Source organism: Solanum stenotomum, chromosome 12, assembly GCF_019186545.1.
Source record: "Solanum stenotomum isolate F172 chromosome 12, ASM1918654v1, whole genome shotgun sequence".
Taxonomy (NCBI): Eukaryota; Viridiplantae; Streptophyta; class Magnoliopsida; order Solanales; family Solanaceae; genus Solanum; species Solanum stenotomum.
Window position 1 is genome coordinate 47,009,117 of NC_064293.1, and position 22,738 is coordinate 47,031,854.

The 22,738-nt window shown below is 30.3% G+C and overlaps 2 protein-coding genes across 3 annotated transcripts; both read right to left on the minus strand.

The window, feature by feature from the left end:
• Positions 1 to 206: 206 nt before the first annotated feature.
• Positions 207 to 4,831, minus strand: LOC125847800 (agamous-like MADS-box protein MADS2). 2 transcript variants are annotated; one of them, XM_049527498.1, is made up of 8 exons: positions 4,305 to 4,831; positions 2,703 to 2,781; positions 2,403 to 2,467; positions 1,446 to 1,545; positions 1,320 to 1,361; positions 1,175 to 1,216; positions 712 to 854; positions 207 to 488 (listed from the first exon to the last, which is right to left on the minus strand). In XM_049527498.1, exons 1-8 carry the CDS (start codon positions 4,487 to 4,489, stop codon positions 401 to 403), a joined length of 744 nt encoding a protein of 247 aa, XP_049383455.1. In that variant the 5' UTR covers positions 4,490 to 4,831; the 3' UTR covers positions 207 to 400. The 2 variants fall into 2 exon arrangements, with proteins under 2 accessions (XP_049383455.1, XP_049383456.1); XM_049527499.1 differs by having other exon boundaries at positions 712 to 851; positions 4,305 to 4,829.
• A 6,876-nt stretch (positions 4,832 to 11,707) lies between these two features.
• Positions 11,708 to 12,619, minus strand: LOC125848649 (MYB-like transcription factor EOBI). The gene is made up of 3 exons (XM_049528560.1): positions 12,472 to 12,619; positions 12,254 to 12,383; positions 11,708 to 12,158 (listed from the first exon to the last, which is right to left on the minus strand). Exons 1-3 carry the CDS (start codon positions 12,617 to 12,619, stop codon positions 11,708 to 11,710), a joined length of 729 nt encoding a protein of 242 aa, XP_049384517.1.
• Positions 12,620 to 22,738: the final 10,119 nt, after the last annotated feature.

Here is a 22,738-nt window from a genome sequence, read left to right on the forward strand (position 1 = left end):
TAAGGATTGGGTGAAGATGAAGTGTTTTGAAGAGCGGGAGGATACGATCAATATGAAAAGGCTGATTGTGAAACTAATTTTTCCTACTTTAACTAAAGAAGGAACTGTTTTCCTTAGACTAAAAATTTTGATGGGCCGAACAGAAAAAATTTGGACATCTTCTCTATACCTGAATACACACAAAAGAAACAGAATTGACAGAAAAGATACAAATAATGATATGAATAAAATAAAACATTACCACGCAAACAGGTTTGTTTTTATGCAAAGAAAATGGTTCACCTTAATTAGTATTATAACAAAAAGGTACTGAAGTTTTCCTTTATTGTAGAAATATAGTACTACTTCATAAGCTTTTATGCAAAGCTAAAGATAAGTGAGCGTAGGACTTATTTTTGATTCACAGCATCCAACCAGGTATCATACCATTCACGTTTTGGGCATTTGTTACTGCTGTTATTTGGCTTGAAGTTGTTATTGGATCGTACCTGTATTAAATCAAAATAAAGACATTTTAGTTTTAGCCAAGCACTTTCATCGATATCTCTAGACTATAAGCCATATATGTTTCTTTTTCCGAATCACCTATAGTTGAAGGTGCTTTAATTTGTACTAGAGCAACTACTCTCACTTGTCAATTAATTGACGGTTGCAAAATAGATATAATAATAAATTAAAAGTAAGATATATAATGAAAATGGTAGAATTTACCCAATTTGCAAGGAAGAGTTGCACTCTAGAGGTTGGAAGAAACCCTGAGATTGAGGATGTTGCTGCTGACCATAATTGAGACTTTGCTCTCCACCACCCCATGTTTGTTGCAGGTTGTTTTCAGCATATATCTCTTCCATCTGCTAACAAATTAATTATATGCAATTCAATGACATTACAGCACAGGTTGGTACATCAATAAGAAATGATCTTCGGCTTAATAATTATTGAACCTTAAAAACTAGCTCACGAGGGAAGAATTTCCCAACGCTACATAAAGAGACTACCCATCCCTTAAAAGAAATACTTCAATTTACCAACTTAGCTAGGTGAATATAAATTGATGAAAAATAAACCTAAAGCAATATTTCTAACAAAAATCAATCACAATACAACTAGTAATATATACATATTGATCAGCTAGAGATCGAATGAGTAACAATCACATGTATGGGCAACCTACCTTTCTTTCAAGAACCTTGTTAGCCTCATTCCACAATTTCTCCTGTTATGATTAAATATATAGTAAGTTATCTCAATTACTAACTATTGAACACATGCATGCATCATGTTGATCTAAGTACATTTTAGAATCAAATGAGAATTACCTTAGTTTGAAGATCAGAGAGCTGGTCAAGCATCATTTGTGTCTATAGATGAGCCAGTAGATACAATTAGTATACTTGAATTAAAGGATCCAAAAATTTGTTATAACTTAATATGAATAAGCTTACCCTGGTGGACCTAATGTGTTTGAGGGAAGTATCTAGTTGGACTTCAAGATGCTCAAGATCATCTATAGTCAGAGGCCCCAACTCATCTCCAAGAAGGTGTCTGTAAAAGTAGAATAAGTTATCAAGAATACAACTTGTGTACATTCTTGTATGTCAAATAATTTAGGTAGCATGATTATGGTTAACGTAGGGGTATCAAATAGCCAATCCGATTTAAAAGGCCTGAATAAATTATTGATCCGCCCAAATTTACTTAGGCTAATATGGGCTGAGCAAAAAAATGGATAAGATCATGACCCGACTCAATTTGAACAATACTTACATACCCCAGTAATTCATAGACCAAATTAATAAAGGCAAACAAATTTCTCAACAAAAAGAAAAGCCAGAAATTACAATATTTGTGACTAGAACTTCCAAAGATGTCACTTATATAAACTTATTTAGTTTGTTATACATATTTATATATTTTGAAGTTAATGATAGCATTATCGACACCGTTAATTGGTGATACTCTAAACCTCCACATAGTTACATAACAAAAGATATAAATATATCGAAAGTGTTGAATTACTACAATGTTACTAGACTGTTGTGTAGATAAATGTATTTTTTTTATAGTCAAATTAAACTAAAAAATGAATGTCTACTTTTTTTTAGTCCACGAGACTAAAGATTTTTTAAAAAAAAAAATAGAGAGAGAATAAAGAAACTAAAGTATCATATAAACTGATGACATTTCATGATGATTACTTAACAGCAGCCAACGCCTATTCCATCAAGCAAAGGAGAAAATCAAGTCGAAAATTGGGCATAAAATTGCGGTAGGATTGATTTAGCCCATTCTTGAACCATGTTGAGCCTAACTCATTAAATTTTGTACGAAGTGAACGGGTCACTAATATTTAGGTCACATTTGACACCTATGGATTAACTTATAACTAGCTAGTTAATTACCTTTGATATCGCTGCAGTGACTCATATTTGGCTTTGAGTTTCAAGTATTCCCTATAGCTGCTTTGCTGCAATGGCTCACGAGATAGATCAACAACTTGAAAAAGGTTAATATATATAGCTTAAATTTTGCTTCCTTTATTTGCTTAAAAAACAATTAATAAGAAAAATTATGATCGACCAGCATTCGATCATTTCAGAAATTAAAGCAACTAATTACATATAGTAAGTTATATTATGGTAAAATCATACATATTTCCATCCTTTGAAAAGGTGACGTCAACGTTTAGTAGCATTTGTTACCTCATTATCTTTGATTGATCGATTGACTTCCAATGTTCCATAGCTGCACTTTTGGTACCTATCAAGTGTTTTGAGCATACTGTTGCACAAGACAAATAAAAGGAAAAAGTTATTAATCCTTAAATGAGTGGGTTGGATCAAATATTTGCGAATAAAAATTCTGTATAAATATCCAATCCATCTTTATTTAACACAGATAGAAAATGTTCTAGATTGCTACTCGTTTTCTTTAAAAACCATTTTGCCTGTCTTGTATGGCCATGCAAAAGCTATAAACGGGATGAAAACATTAAACAGGTTCGAAGAATGCACTCAAGAGATAATTAAGGATAAAATCTAGTGATTTAAGATAAAATATACTTCCTTCTAGATCTATCCCACTTTTTCCATCGCCTCTTTATGAAATTATTTGGATCAGCATTTATATGCATGTGTACAAACAGTGTAAATAATTTTTACTTATTGTAAACCAATTAAGCATTTTTAATCGTCTTTTAAAACTAAGATTACAAAGCTGACTTGAGGGAGCCCTAATGATCCTTCTTGTAAAACAGTTTCAAAAACTATTTTCAATGCACAGAGATATGAAGTAAATGTTACTTACTAATGTACCCAACTTCTTCATTAGGTCCATTTACTTGTTGTATTAGGTAATTATTTTTATTTTTATTAAGATTACGCATCTATTCAAGAATGAAAATATCTTTTGAATGACCTGATAATTCTTTATACTAACGATCGATGTAAATAACTTTAATTCTTTAACCGTATATATTAAATTGAAGGCCACTCAATTCTTCATGATTTTTTGACTACTACACTAATCCAAGTACTCTAGACAATTTTCCCACCGTGTTAAATTTACAGTCTTTCTGTTAAAGAAGTCACAATACAAATGATAACTTTGCTTCACATATGAAGAAATAAAAACATGCATGTCATCAGATTACCCAAAAGATATTTCCTAAGCTTCCTTAAAATTTGAACTGATACATATTAGTATAACTTAAACTCTATATTTAGTTATAAATTTTAAAGTGAGGAACTTTATGAAGCACACAGTAATACCCGGTGGACTGATTTATCATAAATGTTTATGATCACAGAGGTAAAAAAAGGATATTATGAGTCCTTTATCAGATCAGTCTTATTTGTCATCATCAAAAAAGGTGTAAAATTGAGGACTGGGAGACGTTGTTTTATCTGGTTACTCAGATCTGCACGTATTTATGATTTATCCTTTTCTTTCTAAGATAAGAAGTGATTGTCTAATGATCGATCTAAATAATATTAAGTAGATTTTCTAACTTTATCTTAACTTAAAAACTCAGGATCTGACACGAGACGTTGCGATGCTCAAATGATAAACAACCTCCATCTCCAACTCTAAAATTGTGAATTTGAGTCACTAAGAAAGAAAAAAAAGAGCGTGATCTCCTAGAAAAAGGCACTAAAACACAAGATCTACGTGTTTTATTTATTTATGAACAACGATGATTTTTCGTTTTGTATTTTAACAGATCTTTGATAATATATTGATTAGGAAGTGTTAGATGAGGTAAAAACCTAATTTCAGATCTTAGAAAGAGATTAAAAAATTACTTGTTTGTGCTGCAGAATTCATAGAGTTTTCCACGATTAGAGAAAACGAGTAGAGCAACTTCAGCATCACAAAGCACAGATAGTTCATAAGCTTTTTTGAGCAATCCATTTCTCCTCTTTGCAAAAGTGACTTGTCTATTTATCTTGTTCTCTATCCTCTTCAGCTCAACTCTTCCTCTACCCATCCCTCCTTCCCCCTGATGATCTTTTTCTACTTTAATTTCTTCTCTTGGCTAACTCTTAGATCCTCTTTTCTCTCCTACTGAAACAACCAAAATTGTGAAAGAAATGCAAACCCTAGCTAGACACACACACAAAGAAAGAAAGAAAGAAAAAAAGGATTCTTATCAACTTTTTTTTTTGTTGATGTTGAATTTCAATGTGTAGAGAGAGAGAGAAAAAGTGAACATGGGTTGTTTTTATCTATGGCATTTCTTGTTATCTTCTTTAGGGATTCTTTGTTTTAACTTTAGGATTTACTTAGGTACTCCAAATTTAGATACCTTAGAGCTTTAGGGTTGGTTCTTATTTCCACTCCCTTTTCAAGTTTCATGAATTTAGCCAATGCATTAAAGGGATGTCTTACGCTTCAGCTGATGAGCGTGTATCACACGCTCAACAACTGTTCGTTGTTTGGGTTACACGCGCCTGGTTAAGTGTTGGAGCTTTTGGTTCTCAGTTGTGCGGTCCATCAGTGAAAGAACAAAGGCGTGTACTAAATAGGCTGGACACGCGTCAATGGACTAGTGGATGTTACGTACGTATCATGCGTATGCAAATTCTCACTGTAAATTTGTAGAAATGGAAAACTTACTAACAGAAATTTATTTAGCTTAACTGTTTGTCAATCTTAAATTGGACATAATTTAATTTTTATTTTTAACCGAGGATTTTGAATCTAACTCAACTCATAAACTTATTTTTAAAAAAGTTTCACGAGGGATTTTGAATCTAACTTCATTCGGAAAGCTAATTTATGATGAAAGGATTAATGTCCAATATCATATAAGAAAATCACTCATTTCTTTTTAATCCGATTTAAGACTTTCAATATTATAATGTCCTTGGCTCTTTGCTTATTAGGGAGAAGAGGAAAACTAATTCAGGAACGGAGATAAGTATCTCTTATCTTGTTATTTTGGTTTTGTTTTATTTTTCTATCATAATCTCTCTTAATAAAGATAGAAATAATGTACATCATTTTTCAGACTTCACTTGTGAAATTACATTGAATAAGTTGTTATTTGAATCATGGATGAATGGCCTAAGATTAACACGAATAACCGTAAAGTGTATGGAGTGGTACCATATCGAATTCAATGTCTTCTTCACCGATTCAATTATCTGCTTGTCTTATTGGACCTTAATCTTGATTGTTTTGCAATTTTGTTTTATTTCTTGTCTTATGGATCTATAGATAGGGATGGCAATGGGGCTGTACAGGGCCGGGTGGCGGCGGGTTTTGTTGGATATGTAGCAACAGTTAATGGGAAATGGAGGGAAGATGAAAATAGAGGAACTTGGAAAGTTGGGAGCTTGAAGAGTTGGGAACTTGAAAAGTCCTCTTATGCTTTAGTGAAAAGGTATTTCTCCCTCATTGGTGGTGGAAAGAAAAATAGAAGAGTTTAAATATAGAAACACTCCTATTAATTGTTAAAAGGGTTGGAAAGAGGGGCCCCTGTGCCGTCGTCGTCGCTCGCTCGTCTTTGGAAAATGATCGAGAGATTATTTTTTGGACAAAGTTTGTTTTAATTATTTGGTTAATTAATTAAATTAAATTAAATGGCCAAAACACCAAAACGCTTCAGTTAATTAGTTAATTAACCGAAACGTTTCGATTATTCAGTTAATTGACCGACCCGACTCGGATCCACGCGCGACCCATTTTATTTAAATTTCCCGCTGTTGAAAGTGACTGTTCTGAAAGGTTGCAACTTTTAGGAACAGTCATGACCGTTTGAAAGGTTGCAAACTTTCATGAATGGTCGTGTGGATTCTAAAAGGGTTGCAACCTTTCAGAACCAGTTCCTCTTGCCTATAAATACATTGATTCTTTAGATTTTTTCCTTACGAATTTTTCTGATTTTTTTATCTTCTCCTACACAAAGTTTCTTCGTGTACTTTATTGTTGTTGAGTGATTCGCTGACACCAAAATTTTGGGTATCAATACACTGGTGATTGAGATCATTCTATCCTTGGAGGACATATTCCAAATCAAACGTCGGATACTAGATGGAATTCCTTAAGGGGACACTGTGCATTCAGTAGGCTTGATCTTTTCCGTTCTGTCTTTTTCCAGATTCTGGTATGTTTTACAAATTTTAGTTGTTCTGAATTAATTTATGTTCTTATGTTCTTGCTGGTTCATTAAAACATTGGTTGCTTTGTGTTTCTGCAAAGTTTATTGAAATCAGTAATTCTTTTTTAAACACAGATTCGCAACAGGTTTAGCTTAATTCGTAAAAATTTTAATTTGTTCCGCTCCGTTTCGTATAATATCTTTTTTCATTTTCAACCCGCCCCGCATAAATTTATCCGCATGAACCCGTCCCACATAATTTTTTAAATATTTTCTTTTTCTAGTTAAGTTTGATAGTAAGAATAAAATTCATAAAAATAAATTTATTTTTTATTTAGTTTTATTAATTTAATAGAGAATGACTTAAAAAATTATTTTTTAGAGATCAATTTGGAAACATGTAAAAAATGGTATTATTTTTTATTGAATCATTTTCATTTACTATTTTGAATACTTTCGTATCTTTAAACAAATTATATTACTAAATAATGATCTATTACTCTTAAAACATGTAAAAAGTTAAAATTAAATTTGAACTCATATAAAATCACATATACCTGCAACTAGCCCCGTCCCTCATTAGTTTTGAAAAAAACTCATTTCAATCAGTCCCACATCCCTCCCGCCCCACACAGTCTTAAACTCATCCCGTCCCGCATAGCCTTAAACCCACCCACCCGCATCCGCCCCGGATTGCTATCCCTACCCATAGACTTAGTGCTTAATATATCAACAAATAGATATTTGGTCAATGAATTTTGATGTCTAAATTTCAAGAGATTTTTCTATTCAAATATTAAAGGGTTACGTTGAATTATTTTTTTCCCCAAATTGAACATGTTCGACATTCTGCAATTTGAATACATTAGGCAAGTAATTAATAATTCACACTTCTATGAAATTTTGTGACTCCAAAAGAAGATTAAGGCTAATAATATCTCCAATACTTAACAAAAATGTATAAACATTCCTTAATACCTAATTATATATATGCATAACATGATTGGTATACTTTATTACTGGAAATTAGATAAGGAAAAAAATTAAAGAGACTTAATATCATATATAGGGGTGTATATTTTTTTGGACATACGTGTCGTATCTTAATCTATATTACTCCTAGTAGATCATTTGAATTTTGGGAAATCGCCCAAGCCAAAAAGGTCTAAATATGCTATTGGATTATGTGTGCTATTTGTCAATAGTTGAGGAAAAATATGTTTTTCTGTTATAAAATTGATCCAAATATATCCTTGTTCACTAAGGAAGGAAGCTTTCCAACACATCATCTTTTTCAATTAGAGAAAACACTTAAATTTGACATTAAGCAAGCTTTGTGGAATAATCTAAAATATTTGCTCCTCAACATAGAGAAATTATGCATTTCTTTTCCCAACTACCATCTAGCATTGCTCTAAATGAATAACCACTATAACAAATGATTTTTTCTGCTCTAAGAAAATGCCACTTGAAAACCACCGTTACTATAACACCCCTTCACTTCAACGACACATAAATATTCTACACAAAATTCGCACACCTTCATCTTTACTTTAAAAAATAATAATCATGTCACCATTCAACCTCTATTGTATGACCGACAATCTTCATCGGTATAATTCAATTTTTATTTTTTTTTGGAATCTCAGGATAACCCGTAGTCGCTACACCACTGTGTAATAGCCTGCAAACCACACAGAGAATGTAAACCGCACTAGGCAAGCCCTATGCGACAGGCTCGACTCAGGAGGCATTGAGGGGGGATCGATCCCAGGTCATCCGTGTGGATAATCACCCTCCAAACCAACTGTACCATCCCGAAGGACATATAATTCAATCTTGATCTTCATAATATTACTGCAAAAAAAATAGTAGCTAAACACTATATATTTATTTATTTATTTTAAAAAAAGTATTAGGAGTTGATGTGGAGCTTTGGCATCACTACTGTTGGCTCGAGAAGGATTAGTGGTAAAATTGTGTTGATTGAGTTTTCCCCTATGAAAGAAGAGAGAGAATATATATATAGTACGTATATAGGTGGTATAAGATTCTAGTAATTGATGGCTAACAAACACAAAGCTTTGGCATCACATGCTGTAAAACTGGCTATATCTATATTTATTTTATTTTTTTTTAAAAAAAGTGCATATGTTTAATATGCAAATATATTTGGAATGACAGGTTTGGTGAAAAAACAACCTGTCAATAACTCTATTATGTGGAAAGCGACCAAAACCATACCAATATAATAAAATAATAATAATACATAAGACATATGGTTTGCATCTTTACTTGTCCCAACAGCAAATTAAATACATCACCCCAGGCAATGATATATGCATGAAGATCTAATTATTAGGGGGAAAAAAAAAACTGGTATTTTATATATTACAATTTTGTGAGCTTATATATCCACAGTAGAGTTACAAAATTCACAAGGAATGACGTAATCTTGAGTTTCACATATGAAAGTTGAAATTTCAAATTTCAAAAAATATAGTGATTGATTCCTTTGAAGATAAGATCAAAAAATATCAGTAAACACTACTTTATGAAATCGATTCTTGCTATTAAACCACTCGCAGTGATAAGTCTTTTGGGCATATATCTTGAACAGCTTTCCTAAATTTATGAAAGGCACATAAAACTGATTTAAAATTTCCAATCTGATTTTGGAACATATATATTCCAGAAATCAAGCTTGATTTGACTCTTGTTTTCCTTAAATAACCATATATAATTATCACACTCACGTGACATTGTGGGAACTGCAATTTAGGACCACATAAAAATCAATAATTCAATACACAATTGAGCATACAATTTATGTCACAATTCATTAAACAATTGAGGACAAATATATAAACATAAGGATTAAATACAGATCTAGATGCGTCAAGTTATTTTTAAACAGGAGACGTCGGTTGAGATATTTTAAAGATTTGAGTTTGTCACTTAGACTACTTAATTGACATATAAATAATTACTAATTAATCAGCATAAACATAAAGTTAGTTCAATGAACCTATATATATAGACTATATCATAAATTAATCCACGTATGTCATTATGAGAGTCAAAGTCAATACACACGCTGCAAAATGGTAAGGATTATTGGTGCACGATGTAGTCAAAGTCAAAGTCATACAAAAATCTAAGACCCACCTTACATTTTAGGCCCTGCTTTATTGGTTGGCACTAAATACAGATGAATACAACCATTTTAATAAGGTAAAAAGGTTTGTATGTTCCTTAATTTTGCAATTTAGAATAGAAGTTGAAAAGGTGCCTTATATTATTTTTTGTACATATAAATCATTAAATTAAATATATTCTTTTCATTAACGAAAGTGAAAAGATTAATTTTAAATTTATTTGTTGATTGTTGATTTTTTAGTAAAATAAAATTCACATAGGAGTATATTTTATACCTCTTACATGTGATTTTTCTTTACTTTTTTTAATTTAACAGCTAATTTGGATTTTTAGTATCTCACTAAGCAATCTATTTATTTATCATTATCTAAGAAAATTCCAAATTGTAATTTATTTGTGTGCCTATGGAGAAAATCAGGGCATCTATTTACACTATTATGAATGAAAAAAAATAAAATTTTAATAAATTATAATTAATCGTTGAGTTAAAAAGACATAAAAAATTTTAGGTGTAGAAATGATCAAATATACCTTTAAATTTTGGGATAATTTCAGAGATCTTCCTCGAGGTTTTGCTCTATAACACTCACCTCTCCCGTGGTTTACGATATTACGCCTATGTCCTTTATTTTGATTTTTTTAATCATTCTTTAACTCTATTTAAAATAAATATAAATTAATTATAATTTGACAAATTTATTCCTCTTTATAATAATATATTCATATTAATCCATATTATTAAAATCTGAATTATTTAATAAAATTTTTTAAAAATAAATCAATATGAAGAAATGTATATCTTTGTTTGGTAAAAAATAAAACATGTATATATAAAATATATATTATAGGATTAATTTATTTGTGTTGATTTATTTTTAAAGTATTTAATAAATAAGTCATGTTTTTAATGATATGCAATAATATAAAAAGGGACAAAATTGGCAAGTCATAATAGATTTATATTTATTTTAATTAGTAGTTTTAAAAAATGATTTAAACAATCAAAATAAGAGAGATAAGCGTATATTGTAAACTACGAGGAAAGTGAGTGTTATAAAGCGAGAAAACTAATGGAATGTCTCTGAAATTATCACTTTAACTCTGTTAAGAGGGTCATCCGATATTCTCATGCATATATTTTATTTAAATTTAAAATTAAAATCAACTTTTCACTTACATCAACCAAAAAGGATATATATGGGTCATATTTATACGGTAGGACCCGTAAAAGTATATATGAACCATTTTTAAAAAAAATATGTCATTTAACTTGACTTCAAATCACATTTACTTCATTCAATTTTGGGTGTACACAAGTAGACACTTAAACTTGTAGAAAGTTGAACAAATAGACACACATGTTCTACATGTCATTTTTTGTCTTACGTGGTGTCCTAATTCATGTGTCTACTTGTTCAACTTTTATACAAATTCAAGTGTCTACTTGTGCATACCCAAAATTTGAGGGCATAAATATGAAATGAAGTCAAGTTAAAAAGCACATTTATGTATTATGCCTAAATTAAACTACTGGAAACTTTTGCGTCCTTCCATTACTACGTGAAGAGTCCCACATCAATCGGAATAAGTGGTCTCTTTAATATAATTCTTTAAGCTAAATTTTGAGATTGAAATTAGTGATTCATTTCTTTATATATCATGATGATGTGTATGTGTATCTAACTAACTGATGTTAATTTATTCCAGTTCAAAGATCACACTCAGATTACATTCTCGAGAGCTATAAAAGAGGTTGATTTTGGATATTCATCAAATTAACTAATTAATCATGTTAATTAACTACAAATCATCTTACAGAACAAACCATAATTAATCACTTGTACTGCAACCAAATCTTTTTTTTTTTTCCTTCTTCAAAATTAAAGACATACGTAGAACATACAGAGTCTGACTTATTAGTTCCATGATGAGCGCCATTATTTCTCAGAAAATAAAACCTCCATTATATAAGTTAACTGCATAAGAACAATTAGCAGTAGCTGGTTGATTTTGAATTGCCACCTTGAACTCATCATCTATGTTCCATAATCCTCCCCATAATCCATCCATTGGAAAAGTCTCCGTCCATGTATACGATGTGTCTGAAGAAGTCGTCACTGCAGGTGGCAACTCCACAACCGGATCCTCATCATAATTATTAGTACTACTAATAAACATGTTATCGTCGTCGCTCTTGATCATGATCACTTCTTCTGCTTCAGATGACATGATCTTTTTATCCGTCCTGGTGTAATTTTGTTGTGGATGGTTTCTCATCTGCCTCATAATTTTTTTCTTATCTTGCTTTACTACTTTCGACTTGAAATGTGTTCTCCAGTAATTTTTTATCTCGTTATCTGTCCTTCCAGGCAAGTAACGTGCTATTGTTGACCATCTACACATTACCATATCAACGAATATTTAATTATCAAATGAACCATGAAGGCCAATTTAAATATATAGCCTAGAATAAAGAATTGATGAACTTACTTGTTGCCCCACAAAGCATGTAATTCAATAATAATGCCTTCCTCTTGAGGTGTTATGTGACCTCTTTTAAGTCCAGGCCTCAAGTAGTTCACCCATCTTAGTCTACAACTCTTCCCAGTCCTGTTCAGTCCTGCATGAACCAAAATCCATATTTTGTTAATTATAAACAACGTCTCAAAACATAAAAAGAAATAACGTTTAATATTTATAACTAATACCTGCACAACGAGATACAGAACTCCATCTCCCCTCACCATGCAAGTTAACGTACTCAGAGAGAAGCTTATCCTCTTCAGGAGTCCAAGGTCCTTTCCTCCATCCTTGTTCATCAGAATTAGCTCCCCAACCCATCATTCCTCTAACCATTGTTTTTCTTCTTCTTTTTTTTTTGCTTAATGAAGTACTAATAAAATTTCTAAGTAACTTTCACTATATCTTCTAATATGTTGTCTCCTGTTTGTATGACAGAGTTAGTCACAGGCTATTCTACCATATATATACTTTCATCACCCTGTCAATTTACCGTCTTTTTTAATGCATTAATCTGACCTCACTAACATTAAAGTAGTAGTGACACTGATTTCTCGCACTATAATTAGAAATAATTTAACTTTAATATTAATAAAATGATTTTTGCTCAGATAAATAATATTTAAGATTTATTTTAAATTTTAAATTTCAAAAGTTTTTCTTTTTGATTAAATTTTGTGTTAAGTCAGATAAATATCATATAAATTGAAACGGAGCGAGTAACTCAGTTTCTGCTTTTTTTTTTATTACGAAATCATTCGTTACACCTTATGATATCTGCCATGTGTTATCCCATGGTGCACCTCACTTGATTCTTAACCTATTAGTGATCAACAAGTGTGCCTTGGAAATCTTAATTATTAGAACCGTACCAACAAAGGTAATTAAGCACAAATATTCCTTGATACATGATAGGTATATATTTGGATTTAGCATTAGCAATTCCGTAACAGAATTTAAATGCATGCATGCTTCAACTATACACGAAAATTAACTTATATACATCGATAATATTATGAAAAAATTTAACATGTTGTAGTCGGTAGACTTGTAGCAAATGATAACGTGCTTTTTTTCATTACTATAATTAATATATGCTTACATGTAATTATTTATCAATAATCTAATAACATAGATTTTATTTTACGGTATCAGTATATAAAAATTAAACTCTTAATCATAGCCTAATGACCTCGGACTAAGCCGTGAAAATTTTGAAGTTAGTGCTTGGTTGTTGGCATGTCCCCTTGAAAATGGCTTATTAACCAATGTTTATGTAACAAATGTTGATGTGCGTAAGCCTTGGCCGTATATTTTAATCATAATTAATTAAGTACTAATAGTGCAGCTAGCAGCCTTAATTAATATTTTAAGCAGAGAAGATCGAAGCTTCTGGGGTTCTAATTTGGGGATAATGGCGCATTAGAATAAGTAAAAAAAGGACAGGTTAATGAGTCATCGGATAGACACGTGGTCAACCTAAGATGTCAAGTAGCATTTCTAGTATTTTAAGGCATTGTTTAATTGGCTAAACACATTAGTTTAAGTAAGTAATGCCATATATAGGTAATGATGTGTATTATGCCACTAATTAATTAATTACCTATGCTTTTGTAAAAGATTGTGATCCAGAGATTGTTGAAGATTTTAGTTTGGATTTTATTGAGAGGGGGAAAAAGCTTGACTTGACAGTGATATAATTAATGAAAGATGAAAAGTTGGTGGTCATCTCCTCTCCTTTTCGCAAGTTCCCCTTCTAATGCAACTGCTTGGAAGCTGAAAACGCTTACGTGTATATCAGATATATAATATGTGGTTGTGCGTAAATTTTTAGTACTTAACTAAAGTAAGTTTTTACACAATTTTAATGTAAATATGTGAGTGTGGATAAGTATTAATAGGGCGGTTCATGGTTATGGTAAAAAAATTAAATCGAACCGTAATCCGAATCAAACCGATTTAAAAATTGATATTTGGTTTGGTTTGGTTTGGTTAGGTTTGATTTTAAATTTTGAAAATCGATACCATTTGATTTGGTTTTGATTTTACTAAAAAACTACCGTAAAAATAATCAACCAAACCGATAAATTAGATATACAAATTTTATAATTATTTATATATTATTCATAAATAAAATATAAATATTTTGTTAAATTTTAATAAGGAAAAATTACAAAAATCCCACCTTTTAGTTTACTTATTACCATTATCCCCTATAAGTTTTACAAATCTCCAAAATCCCTCATTTTCGCGCACCAGATTAGTGTATCAGCGCTTATATTATTGTATCCCGCGCATTAGATTAATGTATCAGCGCTTATATTATTGTATCTCGCGCATCAGATTAATATATCAGAGCTATATAAGTGCCGATACATGCGCGAGATACAATAATATAATCGTTGATACATTAATCTGATGCGCGAGATACAATAATATAAGCGCTGATACATTAATCTGATGCACGAGATACAATAATATAAGCATTGATACACTAATCTGATGGCGAAAATGAAGGATTTCTGTAATTATGCACTTTTAAGGGATAAATTGTAATTTGCCTTAAAAGTATGTGATTTCTGTAATTTGGCCTTTTAATTAACTGAAATCTTTAACTTTACCATTTTCTCAAGCCCAACACTTTAGTCCAACTATAACAATCATAAGTCCAAGTCTATCAAAATTCATTTTAGTCTTTACCTACCCTGCAAACCAATAAGTTAGCATTGCTTAATTAAACCAACAATAGTTTTTTTGTGGAATATTGCTCATGTACTAGATGTTCGTGTCTATCAAGATAAGTACGTCCTGAAAAAAATTATTACTTTCAAACCGAATAACCAGAAAAATTAAACCAAACCGACGGTTATTTTTTTCGTTTGGTTTGGTTTGATTTAAGAAATTTAGAAAACTGACTAGATTGGTTTGATTTTGGTTTTAATCAATAACCGATCCAAATCGAACCACAAATACCCCTAAGTATTAGTGTATTACACAATATTGTTATATTAATTTATTATGCTTAACGATAAAATAAAATGAAAATGTATTTTAATTAGTTAATCATAATTATGTGATATAAGTTAAGAAGCAAACGTTTGCACCTGTGGCGCTATGGCAAAGTCAGAATTTTGACTAAGGAGTTTCAAAATATAAATAAGTAAAATTACATATATAGAAATCAAGAAGTATTATATGATATATATACATAAAAATATAGTTTTACCTAGCTACACTATATACCTTATGCATTTATTAGTTAGTTTAAACTAAACATCCGATAGTGCATGTAGTGTTTTTTTCTGTTAGAAATTAAGTCCCTATGGAAATGTAAAGTAAATATCGAAGGGAGTATTATATATGTGTGCCTAAGGGCATATACCATCCAGTGGCAGAGCCAGAATTTTTAATTAGGGGTTCAAAATCTGAAAAAATAGACACACGAAGTAGCCTAAGGAGGTTCAACATCTACTATATATACATAAAAAAATATTTTAACCATGTAAAAATAATATAATTTTCCGCCGAAGGGGGGTCGGATGACCCCCTAAAGATAGGGTGGCTCCGCCACTGATACCACCTATGGGCTATGCAGTTTTTTTTTTTCAAGTAAATTTCAATTTCGATATTTCAGTTCGCATGCATAAGGGATTCAAAGCAAAGTTAGAATTACAAGTATGAATACAATTATTATTTTTTTAAAAAGACAAACCTGTTTTTCCTAATCAATCCATCAACTCATGCTTTCACCTTTTGGCTCGATCATGTAACAAAGGGGGATTTGATAATTGATACTAACCCCTACCTTAGCTTTTTATTAATAATATCGAGTGTGAAAAGAATAGGGGCACATAAAAAAAAACCTCCCAACCAAAATACCAAAAAATAGCAAAGAAAATTATCGACCTTATACCAATGGAGTACCATAGATTTGTAGTATGGTGTTAAGTAGCAAAAGGATAGATTGCCTCCTTTTCAATGTTCCTAGATTACCAGTTAGATAAAAAATAATTTATTGGGTTTTTTATTTATATAGATATGAAATTAAGTGATTTTTTTAAACTCAAATAATGAGTTTTAAATAAATTTATTGAATTATGCTGAATAATGCTCACTAGCTCCGTCTTTGCTTTAAATTTCAATACGTATACGGTATATATTAGTAAAAAAAACTCTTTTAAATCTTATTTATAAATCATGCACGCCTTTTGAGTTTTGACACATTAGGATTTCTTTAGTACGTACGTAAGTTACACTAGTGTTTTGATTTATATAAGGATGTCTATTAAATTGTAAAATTCAATTTACGTTTTGAGTGCATTAGAATAACTAAAGAAAAATATGCCCCAATGACTCATCAGATGGACAAGCAGTCAGCCTTTAGTAACCATAGCCAAGTAGCATTTTTAGTTTATTATATTGTGGCATTATTTAATTGGTAATTGAACTCAATATTTTAAGTATGTAATGCCATATATATAGATAATGATGTGTACTTACTGTGACATAAATTAATTATGTTAAAGAATGACAAAAGTCTCACATCATCGATGGTTAATGAGATGAGTGGACTCCTTATAAGACTTGGACAATCCTCCTCCCTTTGAGCTAGCTTTTGGGATGTGAGTTAGGCCTAAGACCTAATTTAACATGGTATCAGAGCAAGATCCGTCTCACCCGATGTTGGGATCCCCAAAATCAAAAATTGCCCACGCACCAGATGGTAAGCACTGGGCATGAGGTGGGGTGTTAAAGAATGACAAAAGTCCCACATCGATGGTTAATGAGATGGGTGGACTCCTTATAAAGCTTGGGCAATCCTCCTCCCTTTGAGCTAGCTTTTGGGGTGTGAGTTAGGCCTAAGACCTAATCTAACATGGTATCAGAGCAGGCCCCGTCTCACCCGATGTTGGGGCCCCCAAAATCTAAAATTGCCCACGCACCAGATGCTAAGCACTGGGCATGAGGTGGGGTGTTAAAGAATGACAAAAGTCCCACATCGGTGGTTAATGAGATGAGTGGACTCCTTATAAGGCTTGAACAATCCTCCTCCCTTTGAGCTAACTTTTGGGGTGTGAGTTAGGCCTAAGACCTAATTTAACAAATTATGACTTAAAACATTTTTAAGATAACTATCCAACAACACATTTTATTTTAAGTTGTAATTAGCCCTTAGTATTTTCTGCCTTATTCTCTTATTATTCACTTTTAGCTCACGTTTTTGCATCAAGAAAAGAGTAAATAGTATATATTAATTAAAGTGAATTCGTAATTCCCAAACTTTTTTTATATTTTATATCATTGGTTCAACTTTCTTGTGGTCCAAATTAATAAATTAGTATTAATCACTTAATTCACTATACGTGTGTGGTTAGTGAAATAAAGATGTCCCCTTTATCAGTGCATGGCAACTAAGAAGATGACTCTAGAGAATACTAGAACACACATTATTTCCGCTCGTTGCTTCAACCAATTTCAAATAAAAAAGGGAAAATAACCCGTTATACTCTTCCCCCAAATAAATAAGTCTCTAAATAACATCTTACAGTATATATATTTTCTTCTTCTTTTTTCACCTTCCTTTTTTTTTTNGGGGGGGGGGGGGATTATGAAACAAGGTAAAAATGTTAATATATTTATGGTAAAAATCTATATTTTAAAATTACAAAAAAATCACTATATGTTGTTTTTGTATAGCAGCCTCTTTCCCTTGCCTCTCCTCCCTCTCTCTCGCCCTCTCTACCTCTCTCTTGCCAATTAGAAGAAATTCATTCAATTGTATTATATATCAATTGTATTCAATCAAATATATGTGAGAATTTTGTATTTTATATAATTGTATTCGAAAAACTATATTTGTATTTTTTTTCAGTTGTATTTGTATTCATACGAAGACAATCAAATGTACTATTTATCAATTGTATCCAATCAAAGACAGGTTGAATATAGTTATATTCGTTGTATTTTGAATACAATTGATACAAAATACAAAATAATTATGCATTAAATAAATACATAACACAATGTAAAATAAATACAAAATACAATTCGCTCTCCTCCCTCTCTCGATCTCGCTCATCTCTCTCCTCCTAATATGTATTCATTTTTATACGAATAAGTTTATATTTGTATCTTTTCTCCCAAATCCGTGAGAAAATACACTGAATACAAATGTGTAGCAAATTAAAGTGTAATTGCGAATTATAATTTATGAAACTATAATTAAGGAGTTCTATTTAACGCCTAATGTTTGTTATTTTTAAAAGTTTTCCTTTTCTTTTCGTTTTTTTCTTTCTTAGCGGTTGAACACTCGCCGGGCCCAAGTACCAAGGCCCACCCTTACATGGGCTTTCGATAAATAAAGAGGTAAATCCATTTAACGAAAAAAAGATGTGCTAAATCATGAGACTAAGTGCACCAGTAACCTTTTCTGGGTGTTGTATAAAATATATCTATTATTTGTAAATGTATTTAAAATGTTGTCATATTACTTTATGTAACTATATATAAGAATAATATATACTATTACTATATAAGAAAGGAGAATAAGCACACATGTCAATGTACATGTTTCATAGCTATAATTTGCATATTTGTATAATTCGTAGGTTTGTATAAATGTCTTGTTTGTATAATTAGTAGGTTTGTATAATTCGCAGGTACATTTGTATAATTGAGTTATTTTTGTATAAACTCGAAATAACAAATTTATACAAACACAAACATTTGAACTTTAAACAGTTATGCAAATTATATTATACAAAAGTTATACAAAAATATTATACAAACATGCGAATTATACAAACTTGAAACCCCAACCCACGTAATTATCACTGAATGTTGTCGCAAGTGGTAATTAACTAAAACTATAGCTATGATGATTAATTAGCTAATATATATTTACATGACCATGTAATTTTCCCTTAATTTATTTAGTGCGCCTGAGTCTTGTACGAGATATACAAAAAGATATCTCTCCCATCTCTCTCAAAGTTTTAACCTCCTGTAGAATGCCAATTGTCCCGAAGGCAATAGGTAATTTAAGTGGGTAATTTTGAATATTTCAATAACAACATGGATATATTTGGTCCTATATTATGACTAGAAATAATTTAGTTAATAATGGAAAATAGAGATATACTTTGACTCTTTCGCTTTAATTTTTAAAATTGAGAAAAATGAAAAATATCTTAACACAACACAAGAAGATTAGTATTTTAAGTGAATTAATTTGGAAGAAAATGATTTCAATTTTATTTATTTATTTCAAATTTAAAAGATAACAATCAACTTGTACAAAACTTTTGATTCCCTTAAACTAATGTTTTAACCACTGTATTATTTTTTTTATGTACGCTTCTTGTATCTAGATTCTTACCAAGCTAACGTAATAAAGGATAATCATACCAAAAAAAATATAAGTAAAAAATGAAAAAAAAAAATCATAAAAAAAATATTTAAAAAATCGTACAATACCTGCTTTCATAATAAATTTCTTTAGTTGAACTCTCAACTTTTTTTAATCGATTCTTAACAATAATGAATGCGAACAAAAAAAAGATGGAACAAATTCAACATACTCAGCTTCGTTATAATATTGAAATATAATTTTATTTGTCTTTTTGTTGACCAACGGTTGAAATTTAATTTACCTCTTATTTCACTATTTTCATTTGATTAATTATTACTCATTTTCTTTTTAATATAAACTTTAAACTTTTTTTTTGAACAAATTAGTGAATACCAATTTAATTGTGCCTAATTTAGAATAATCATCTGGTTGAGTGAATAATTTCTTTAAAATAAAAAAAATGAAAGCTATAAATTTGACTTTGATAAAACTGAGAACTATAAGAGAATGATTCAAGTTAACAATATGTTATTCATGTGTTTGCATTATACCATCTTGGATGCATTGTCAAACACTTTATTTATAAATATAAAGAATTGTATAAATCAATTTCATATAATCACACAATGCATATCATTTGTATATTAATATTATATTACAATTAATATAATATCCAACCATCAAACATCAGATTCAGTGTCATACACATATTAATTAAATTTCACACACGTTTCATCCATTAATTGTACAATTTGGATACACACTGATATTTTAAAATAGTGAATTCAAATGGTATGAAATCTGTATATTACTAGTATCCTGAAATTATAATAGCCAAACAGTAATTCATATGTAGATGGTATCTGATTGGAAGAAAACATATGATATTATATATCATCAAATACTTAAATACAAAAAAGTTGTCCAAAAATTATATAAAAAAAAAAACATGTAATTCTAAAAAAGTAGAAGGTGCAATCAACTATTTCAAATTTCTTGTACGTGGTCTTGGTGTAGGATAATTGGTGGTATCCGGAACATGTTCTTTTGCTATGCGAGATCCACCAAATTTGCTAGCAATCGTACCAGTAACTTCACTCTCATTGATCGCGCCATCCTCACTCTTTGTATATACAGTTAATAGACAATCACACTACTGTTAAAACACAATTCATACCATTTGTATACCACTATTATATCACAAATCATACAATATCCAACAATAAACTGTTTAATTAGAATTATACACATATTAATCAGATTTCATACACGTTTCATCCAAACAACTATTTCAAAAATAATATAAGAATAATTTGATATTCTTAGAAAAAAAACATTAGTTTTAATAATGTGAAAATAAATTGAATATAATATTTACCCTAACAATTTTTGTCTTTCTTAGGTGTTGGGACTTCTGATTCCTTTTTTTTTTTTGGATCTTCTTGTAGATGGTTTTGACGACTGAGCAACTTCAACATTCATTGTTTTTTTTGTTTTTTTGTTTTTTTTTTGATTCAGTAACAAAATCAAAATTAGAATCAGAATCAAAAGGGGTTTCAATTTTTTTCCCCTTCCTCTTCTTCCCCTTTCGATTTATCGGACTCACCCTTTATTTGAGTCGTTTTTTTTTCTGTTTTTGATCTTTCAATAAAGATGAACCACCCCTAACCGGAGTTTCAACAATGTTTGGCAGCAGTATTTAAGTCAAAATGTTGAAAGATGGAGCATGAACTTCATCCGTAGTAGTTCCTTCGACTAATCGAGGGATTTTTCGAGGAGTTACAACCGTTTTCTTCGACATGGTTTTGTTGAAAAAACTAAATTGAATGGAGGATTGTAAAGTTGATGTAGTTTGGTGGTGAGAAAGATGTGATAGATGAAGGTAAAAGTGGGCTAGTGTGTTAATGGCGTGTAGAATTGGATGAGCGTGGGGGGAGCGGGGAGGGATTGACGTACGGGCGGTTTGGAGGGGGGTGGGATTGACGTATGGGAGGTGGTAACGGTAAAGAAGGAAACTTGTTGTAGGTGAATCCCTATATCTATGTAACTGATAATTTTAGATTTAAAAAAGGAACAAAAATCAATTTAATTACATATTATTAATTAATAATAAAAAACCATAAATAGATTAATCATTTATTAAATAAATGGAAATTGATTTTTAAATAAAATTAATTTTAAATGATACGTCATAACTCGTAAATAAACTGTTATAAGTAAGAATTTTTTAAAAGTATATTTAAAACCCATAAATTGACTTAAATGTATATAGAGTGTGATTTTTCCTAAACAAAAATAGTAGTATAACTTTTTGATCAGTACGATATTTTCTAGTGGTTTAGAAGTGCATTTATTGAAGAACCAAAAATGAATCCTAATTTGTGATTTTTTTAATTTTTTTTTAAATGCTTTGATCGTTTCTGAACATATTACAAAAAGTAAAAGAAAAAGCTTAAAAAGTCAAAAGCACCCCCTTTTAATTGATATATATATCAAAAAAATTATTCCAAAATATTTACTTGGTTCATTTTTATTTGTCATATTTTACTTATCAAGAAAGAAAAGATTATTTTTTTCATATTATATTCTTAACATTAATTACATATTTTTCAAGACCTAGAACTAAACATCAGTTAATAGGAATAGTTTTATAAAATATCTGTATCAATCATTATTTTCTTAATAAATGTGCTAAACTTAAATATGTCAAGTAAAAATGAATAGAGAGTAGTTAATTTAAACAATTAAGAGAGAATTAAATAATTTTTTCTGACTTTGTCATTAATATTAATTATTGCAGAATTAAGAGATACACAAATAAATAATAATTAATGATATATTAGTTAAGCAACCGTCCTAATTAATTTTTTGCTTAAAAATTATATGAAATCTTATGATGACAATTAAAATGGAATAAAGGAGTAATCATAACTTCCACACACTCTAAATATTAAATTTATTTATATTTTATTATAATAATTTATCATCTGGGATTTTTCTTTAAAAAATAACCTTTAAATTACAAAAATAATGTAAGTTCAAAAAAATTACAATATTTTCCTTATAAAAAAAAGAATATTTGGAAAACCGCAGCAACTGCCCAA